Source organism: Cephus cinctus, unplaced genomic scaffold (assembly GCF_000341935.2).
Source record: "Cephus cinctus unplaced genomic scaffold, Ccin1 Ccin1_scaffold0153, whole genome shotgun sequence".
Lineage (NCBI taxonomy): Eukaryota > Metazoa > Arthropoda > Insecta > Hymenoptera > Cephidae > Cephus > Cephus cinctus.
The window spans coordinates 1,164,222-1,173,610 of record NW_014332881.1 but is presented as its reverse complement, the minus strand read 5'-3'; the positions used below and the strand labels follow the sequence as shown (position 1 = coordinate 1,173,610).

Genomic DNA, 9,389 nt, shown 5'->3' with positions numbered 1-9,389 from the left:
GGGGAGGGGGGGGGGGGGGGGGTGGTGCTCGCGGTAAGAGATGTACCGTAACGAAGTGGAGTGGCGCGGGGTGATACGAAGGAAAAAGTATAGAAAAAAAAGTCTGAAAGGACCATGGGAAAAGAATAGGGAGAATCGGAGGCAGCGAGAAGAAGAGAGAGAGAGAGAGTAAAAGTGAAGGAGAGAGAGTCGTTGGGCTGTGGCGCGTGTCATTATGTGGGGTGAACGAATCATAACAAAGAGCGAGGAAATGGGCAAATGTTTTCGAGTAGCCTCCGCTTCTCTGACCCATTGTTATTTAACGCGAGTACACGAAGAGCATTGTTGAAGCTCTGCCAAATGGCGCTCGTCGAGTCCCAGCGTGGAGGAAGGTTAGCCAGGGACGACGGTGACCGGTAGAGGCGCTGTGATCGTCGGTTCATTAAATTTCAAAGAAATTTGTTTTTTTTTATGCCTCTTAATTTTAATTTACATTTCATACAATTAAACGACCGACGTTCCCTTACGCTTTACGCGGTACAACACGCATGGATACAGGTAGCCATGTCGAGGGGGTTTGCTCTTTCTAAAGAAATTCGTAGTTCCTGCTCGCAAGAATGATGATGCTAACAACTCAGGGGCGGAGTGGAGGGGAGGAGGCCACCCTTGATATTCGGTTTTGAGTTTCTTATTCGAATGAAGAGGGTAGGGTGGGACAAGGAGGAGGTAAGGGAGTCTCGGCTTACGATTCAAATCCACCTTCCCTACCTCCCACTCTTCTTCTCTCTCCTCCTCCTCCTCCCACTCACCCCTAGGGCTTCGACGCAATTTTCAACTTTCACGTTCAATAGGTCCTGCACGAAGCAGTGTAGCGGCGTCGAGAGGTTCGTGCAGCTGAATAACTCGCAGTCATTAGCAAGCGTCCCTTTATAGCGAGCGTGTAACATTATAACAAAATGCAAACGCTTTTACATAACGGTAATGAGTTCCATTTCAGTAATGAGGTCGCACGCCATTCAAAATCTTTGCTACGTTAAAACAACAATTGTCGCCTAGGAACAGGTCCCCGAACCTAACTCCCCCAAAACACCCACGGACAACCTTCGTCCCTGGTCGCTCCTCCACCTTCCGTATCATCCCGTAGAAGTTAATGAACAACGATGGGGGTCCAGGGGGTTACGAGGAATTCCACCTTGGACCTGACCTTAGTCTCTGCGTATAGACATTTAACTGCCCAGTCTAGCCTCTGACCTCGTTCGCCATGCCAGATTGAATTTATCCACCGGAAACGACGTGAACGGGGAAACCTGGCGTTCCAAAGTAATTCTATCGTCCTCGCGTGCTCGCATGGAATATCTGCGAGCTATAGCGTACAAGTCAAATTCTAAGACTTGTACAGTCTGCCGTAAGAGGCGCTGGGTATCGTTCTTAGTACCGATAAGTCGGCGCAAAATGTGGAAGCAAGATGGATCACTGGGTATAGTCTAAAATGAAAAAAAAAAGAAGAATTTCATAGAATTCTAAATTGTCTTCAGTGCCTGTATGCAGTATGTGGAAATACAGCGGCCGGAAATGAGCGTGAAACGCGCAGCGGAACGATTCGCTCCGGATACGTATATGTAAACGTATCTGAGAAAGTTTATCGTTCCATGGACGATTCTTTATCAGGCAAACGGACGATAAAAACGATTCGAGTGATAAATGGTAATTGCGTTAAAGTAGCGCGGCTAAACACGCGTAACACCCGTTTCTCATTAGAGGCTTGTTAAGAGTAAAGTCACACTGACGGAATGTGTCGCTCGAATAGCTCACGGAAGTCAGATCGTTTAGCTAGCGCCACGTTGAGCGTCCGCCTTTAAGCTTTATGCCCCCGTACTCCTTAATTCTTATTCCCCCCTTTTTCTTATTCTATCCCTCCTCCTCTTCTTCTTCTCTCGTCTACATCTTGCACCTCCTTATTCCCAGTGACGAGGCACGTGAACAGCACGGTATACAGATGCGGGAGGTCCGTCCCTTACGTGCTCGTATCTACTTCTTAGGGTCTCCTTTAATGTACGCGACGAAAGAGTCGACACGGCGCCAGGGAGTCCTCATAATGAAATGGCACTTACCAGCCGCGGAACCACGCGATTTTAAATAAATATGCATTTTACATGCGCACGTGGGAAGAGAAGAGAAACGGTTTGGGGATTGTATATGCATGTAAATCGTCGCTGCGATTGTTTATTATTCCTAGCGACACGCATGGGCGCGGATAAAGAGGATTCCCTCGTTTAACATCTACTTGAGCTGTGATGCGAGAATTTTTTTTACGTGCTTCAACGTAAAGTGAGCGTCGAGGGGTGAGGGGAATAAAATTTTATCAAAAATCTAGTGAATCACGAAATTCAAATTTTCCCGCGTAATTATCTTCGCTTTAAATTTTCCATCATTCTCCCTCGCGAGATCGCGAAGAATTTATCTCACGAATTTTCCATCCTCTCGCTTTTTCCCGGTTTCTCGTATTTTTTTCGTTCCTACCAAGTCCTGAGAATTTTTCGCGATTCAATCCTTACCTCGTCTCTCTCGCCTGACACTTAATGGCGACCCACCTTCCAGTAACGATAGGGCTCGCCCTCTATATAAATATCCGCCACGAAATCACGAGGAGCAAATTGATCGGCTCGTAAAGTTCGTAGCCCGAAGAATAAATCCCGGCACAATCGGTTAGTTAAGCGAAGAGTACAGTCATGGCGATTCTGTCGCTAAGTGTCGGACGGAATAAAATTATCGGCGAGACGGAACCGGCTCCGGGATGCGTCGTTTGCTCTACGTGTGCATTGTGGGTACTTTATACACGTACAGGCAGTAGTTGCCAATGCGTGGGAGACGAGCCTTTTTGAACGGCGCGTAAGATAACGAATTATCGCTCGAGTGAAACCGTTTATGAGTCGCGATTAAGAAAGTCCTTTGCTTCTCTAGCCGAATGGAATTACCTGTCAACTACGTATATATAGGTATATACACACGGATATATCACGGCACGTGCTATTGGCCGTCTTATTGCTTCCATCACGGGGCTATTATCGTGACCCTTATGGCATTCTCTAATGGGCTGTATTCCCTGATGATTTTCGAAATTCTACAGTGAATAACTGAGATGCATAAACGCGACGAGGTACGACCGATCCAACTGGGGAAATGGAATATCAAAGGAAATTCAGAGAGAAGAACGCATTCTCCTTACCGTCGTAATTCCAGTAATTTCAAAATGCTATATTTACATATATACCATTCGAAATTGTATACATATACAGGCACACGTATAACGTACACTAGGAACGTAACAGTAGGAATTTATATGACGTTTCCACATTATGGCTTCGTAGAAACAAGTATAAGATACAATTTCAAGAGAACCCCCAGTCATGATCTTTCCTCGGCAATAGAAGCCCCGAGTGAAACACGCTTCTTATACCAAATGGCTCGTATACATAAGCGCTGGCTTTTAATACCGTAAATGACTTTCGTATACGCCAAGTGCTTAACCGTTTTTTCTCCCTGTCCCCGTCCATGCGTTATTTCGAATTTCTTTATCTCAAGTCGCTCTCGTGATTTTTTACCTGGCAATCAAGAGACGGTAAAAACATTTTAACGTTGCTACGGAACCTCGAGCAAGACTCATAACTCAACGTGTACGTATTACCGGTGAATCTTCTACGATCGGCGTAAGCACAGAGGGATGGCCCTCTGCGCGTTTCTTTCAGCCGGTAATCCGAGGGTTAAATAAAATCGTTTACGAGCACAATGAGAGAAGGAACTGCCTTCTCGTTCGTTTTATTAGACGCTTAAGTGCTGATTATAATCCGTAGAAAGTACAAAGATGCTGGATCATCCGGCGGCATTGTTCTCGCGTCAATCCGACACAATGCCGAATGCGCTCGTGGTGCAAGGAACACACACAGTGCCAGTCGATGGTACTGGCACAAAGGGTGGGCCAGTCGGACGGCTTCGCCTTATACTCCTGTAGCCAGGAACCAACCTTCTTAATGCCTCGATGAAACCGAGTCCGACTCGAGTCAACTCGACTCTGCTACGAGACAGAGAGAAACGATCGTCGTTCGGAGGACGACGGAGACGACGGCGCCTCTCGCGCCGGTACCAAGGACTTGGAGACCATGACGGCACTTCTTTACGACAGACTACGGCTAGATCCTCTACTGCGTCGTTTGAGAGGATCCTCGAGTACCTGCCGCAGAAACAACGACTTCGTCTAGTACAATGGGACTAGTTTTATTTCAACTGTTTGCACGGTGATACTTGACTTGCGCGTTATTGCGCAATCGGATGAGACGCAACTATACCGGGTGGATTGTTAAGGACATTTTTTATGTCTGTAACGTCATTCGCGCGGAGCTTCGCGCCGAAGCTCTTTCTTTAGGTTACTAAACGACCCTTATCTTCGATGGATTTTCTAGAGTCGAGCAAACCGATTCGCTCGAGTCTGTCTTGTACTTGGAAAAAGTTTCTTCCTTCCGAGGAACGGAACGCCGAGGCACGAGCAGTCATAAATCCAGAGCGTCTGTTCGAAACGCCCGAGAACAGGTTCATCCTCTCACACATTTACAATCGTTAAACGCGCCGTAGGAACTTTCTTGGAGTGTCCTCCGGATGTGAGGGACGAGGATGCGCATCCTTGTCTTTTTATTTTTTCTTCCTGTTCCCGTCAATATATATACCTTATTATTTTAACACGGCGTATAAACTTTATATATGTTTTTAATGAATTTTAGGTGGTACCTTTTCGTACTATTGAAATTGTCGCTTTTTGTACTCGGTACTGTTTATCATGTTGACGAAATCTTGTCGTGGCTACCTGAAAAATTTTTCGATTTATTTGTGCATATTTATATGTATTATATATATACATGTATCTGCTTTAACGGTGAGCATACGCGAATCAAGCACCAAGTATGCGCCTGTATAGAAATGGCTAGGTAAAGTAAGATTAGATAAAATCACAGTACGAAATGGATACCAGGCATGGATGCGTGCTTTGACGCGAGACAGGAGGATCATTCGAGATCAATCGATCGGCAAACAGTCTAGCGATCCATCCTATACTTCCCGTAGCTACCCTCGATTTTTCATTAGACCCTAAACCTTACCTACAGATACCCCATACGGATTACCGTCGGTAAAGCAGTGACGCCGTAGTTTTCCAAGTCCTAGGGAATTCGCTGCTAGACAGTTGGCACTTTGTCTATGTAGCAACCAGAGGGGTACGGTCGAAAATTATTTTCTTGTAATACAAGAGGAGTGGGGGGGAGGATGCCTGGGGATAAGTAACGGTAACCCAACGTCTGGCAGATCTAGTATGGAAATACGTCAGACCTCCCTTACTACGCGTGTAAATCCTCGAGTTATACGCGTCGGTGTCACAAGATGCAAGAGCCGATCCATTGCAGACTACCGAGAAAACCCCACGACATTTATTCGTATAATTAACCGACATTTACTTGGCGACCCTTACGCTCGCTCATCACCCCCTTGTCCCAGCTTCTCGTGTTTCTCATACTTCCGTATGTATTTTTAAACGCAGATATATACTCTGTCTCCTCTCACTTTCCAAAAGACTCGCAACCCGACGGGACCCTTTATGCTCGCGGTTGTAATACAGGCTCTTCATTGTTTTTTTTTTGCCATTTGACATACCCATTGTTTATGTTTAATTAACTGTACCAACAAACGTAACGTTCAACTTTGTTTTTCCATCTATCTCTCAGACAGTCTTCCAATTTTACGATCAGACGTTTCGACTGCAATGGCTAGAACTGCCCAGGTCCATGAGTATTTTTTATGTAAAAAACTTTTCCGTCTTGCGGAATCGGACGGACGTCGCGACGCTTTTGGTGCGTCGTTCCTGGATTTGTAATTTTTTTTAAACTCTGTTTTTTCCTCTTCTTGAAGTTTCACGCGTTTTTCTTTGTTTCTTCTTACTCACTCTTGTTCTTCACATAAGTAATGTATGTGCACGTAGTACAAGGTGCTTGGTTGTAGCTATATACATATACTATACGAGTAACTTGTATATATATAATATGTGACGAACGATACAGATACTGTTCTTGTAATCATCTGCATAAACTCATTCCTATGTAAATGGAGAGATTCGATGGTAAACTAGACTCCTCGAAGCCGGCAGCTTACGGTGAGGCTTAGGTGTATGGCACTCCCAATAACTAAGTTTTCCCTGGAGGAGCCATTGCTCGAATAATTAATGTCTGTTACATTTTACTAATTATACAAGCGAATAAGAGCAGCCTGGAGATCAGTGAGAGTTTATGGAATATTTTCGTATACCTGTCGTTCGTAGCGTGTACCTACACCTGAGCCTCGTCGGGCTATTCACGCCAGTATCTATTGCAGGTGTATCGTACTTTATTTTGTATTCTGAAGAAGAAAAAAAAAAAAAAGAAGAGGGAAAACTCATGTAAATTTTATGTACTCGACAGAAAATCGTACTATCCCAACGGAAACGCGAGTGAATAAATATTTGGTTCCCAGTGTCCTCCTGGCTTTACATGCATCATGAATATTTCATTGGTAACTAGTGCTGTATGAAAACTAAAGCAAAGTATATATAATATCTACATATACAGCGAAGGTACATAAAGTAACGAATTATTCGAGAATATTCTAAAAACGCGAGAATTGTCACGCGAGGGCGAAAGTCGTCGCGACGCCTGATAAACTTTTTCTAGACCCACACCTATATACAATAAATATATATAAGAGTCAGTCGGTGAATCAAGGCTGTTCACGTGTACACATGATACAGTTATACGCGGTCTGAGATATTACGTACAGGTATATAAGCCCTAAGATTCCAAGTACATGGAATACAAGTTCAAAGTTGAGCCATGTATATTTAATAGAAACACGCGAGGCCCGCGACCGAGCGACTCTTCGCTCGTGTTCGCATTACTTATTCATCCCCTGTGGCAATTACCGAGGCCGTAGACTTCCGTAGAAAGCGTTGGCCACCTCGACGACGGGCGTCGCGGCTCGCGCCTTTGAACGTGCGCCATTAAAGTTGAGAAAAATTTGTCGTGAAAACAGGTGTTGAAATTCGCGAGATACGGCTGATGCGAATGCGATCGGTTTAGGTGCTTTACGTGACTCTCGGGTCAAGACGCTGATACGCGTATAAGGGCTTAAGGGTAGTACACACTGTATAGATACTGGCTTTAACACTAAACATACCGACAATTTTTTATAAACGTATTTTTGGCTTTAAAAGGGTCAAATGACCCGTCGATGGTACGATTAGTGTTAATGAAAAATTATTATTATGTTATAAGGTGAAACGGTGGGCCTGTAGGTAAGAGCGTGTGAACTAGATTTTATTTTCAACTAGCGACACCTGTCGAATCATCGATCTGGCTTGAGGTCGCTCTGGTACGTGGAGATTTATATTATTTTGTTTCTGCTGCTTTCAGGTAGACGAAAATGATGCAGAAGTCGCGGTGAGAAAGGGCGAGGTTCAGGCCCGCCCAAGGGAGCTATGCTGGAAACCTTTAGGTGCTTTTACGCAAGGGCGCCACTTGCCGCCCGTTTCACCCTTCACTACGTCTTCCTGCTACTTCTGGTACGAACGTCGCACGCCGTGGACCTGTGTAAGTACTCTCAACACTTAGCACAGCCTGGATAATTCTTTTAGCATATACATTTTTTCTCTTCCCTTTTTGCTATTCACTTCGTAGCAGTCCATTTTTTCTTTCAACCGCAAGCCAAACCCACGAGGTACGAGCAACCGCCGAACCACCAATTTACATGTGGAGTATATCTTACTTAGCTTGGCGTCGTTAGTAACAGCAAACGAGCCGTCGCAACCACGTTACTTCGTAACGAGTTTTCTCGTCGGGTTCGGCCACCCCGATCAACCCGCTTGCCGATAATAATCGTTTGACAGGTTAATCGAACGTTCTTCAGACGGAACGGCTACTACCAATTGGGGAAAGTTAATATGAAATATGTAACCTCGGGGAATAAATTTTTCAGGTGCTTTGAAATGAAAGTAAAAATTTAAAAAATTTTGAATCTCGACATTTTTCGATCTCGATCTTTACCAGGGGTTGGTAATCGTGTAAAATCTTCACGAGCACCAATGATAGGGATGGTCCCGTGTCGACAGTTGAAAACTTGCACGGTCGAAATAGTTGAAGTTTACGCGAAGAGGGTATGTCGAGAAATCATGAGGACTGCGAACCCTTGGGAGTAATATATATTGAGAGCTCTCGCACCTTCATTAATAATAATAGCCATTGAGAAACGACGCCGGGCGTCCTTCTATATCGTACACGATCCTACTCAGGCAATTCTCTCTCTGCTGCTGTAATATCATATCGAATTTTTTTTTTTTTTTTTTCGTTAACGTTAACCTAGGACCTCTCACCTAAGTACGAACTCCTAAAAACCGTATTTCAACCTAGCACAGCCAAAATAAAGTAATCGATACAGTGAGCCTAGATATTATCATTATTGCCAATAACGAGGCGGCCGTCACCCGTTTTCGACAGATTAAAACCGTAATACATCAATAACTAATACGAGTTCCCAAAACCTTCCGCGCGATCAAATATTTGAATTAGTGTTTCACCATAATTTCGATTTTACCAAAATCTAATTTATTTCCGCAATCTAATAAATTTGCTAATTTAAACTTCCACCCTTGTACAGTCATAACAGCCGTTTACTGTAATATCGCGTTATTCCATAACTCCATGAAAATATGATTGGTATCATTTATGTATATAAGTTTACCTAAATAAGCATCGTCCTATCATCCTTCCCTACGTAACAACGTGAATAAGGCGGTTACGTACATTTCTTACGAAACGATGAGATAGTACAATACGATAAGAAACAGTGAGGTAGTCTCAGCTTTCCTCGGTAGTCAAGACACACGGGCATAAACCGCTATCGCCAAGATTCATCTCGGTTTAGCTAGTTATTCGCCCGTTTATGATCTACCCGTAATGCATATACCTGTATATATATATACCCATTTATATACTTACACATGACCATATATATATACTTCTTGACTTGCAGCACAATGCATCGCGCCACTGGGCATGGAATCCGGAGCGATACCGGATGCGGATATCACAGCAAGCTCGAGTTTCGAACGTGGAAACGTTGGTCCACATCAGGCGAGGTAATCTAAAAGATTATTTCTTATACTGTAATCCATGATTAGTCTGGTACTGGTATAGCAAATGCTTAGTGATAATAACAATATTAAAGCGCAAAAGCACAGAACGACTAAATGGTCCAGTATTCATACAATGACCCTATTCTGTCTCGCACCATTCGGTTATGTATTAATGTGAAAGAGAGGGGGCGAAAAAGGGAGTTGGGGGGGG

At 44.1% G+C, this 9,389-nt stretch overlaps 1 protein-coding gene across 3 annotated transcripts in view; it reads left to right on the top strand.

Annotated features, from left to right (window-relative positions):
- Positions 1–9,389, top strand: part of LOC107263533 (discoidin domain-containing receptor 2) — a 63,066-nt gene that overhangs the window by 22,788 nt on the left and 30,889 nt on the right. The window contains exons 2-3 of one of the 3 annotated variants that reach the window (XM_015730854.2): positions 7,461–7,637; positions 9,076–9,181. In XM_015730854.2, coding sequence (XP_015586340.1) covers positions 7,526–7,637; positions 9,076–9,181 — 218 coding nt within the window. In that variant the 5' untranslated portion in view covers positions 7,461–7,525. Of the gene's footprint in view, positions 1–7,460; positions 7,638–9,075; positions 9,182–9,389 lie in introns of those variants that run through there. The other 2 variants (XM_025080643.1, XM_025080644.1) reach the window with 2 other exon arrangements.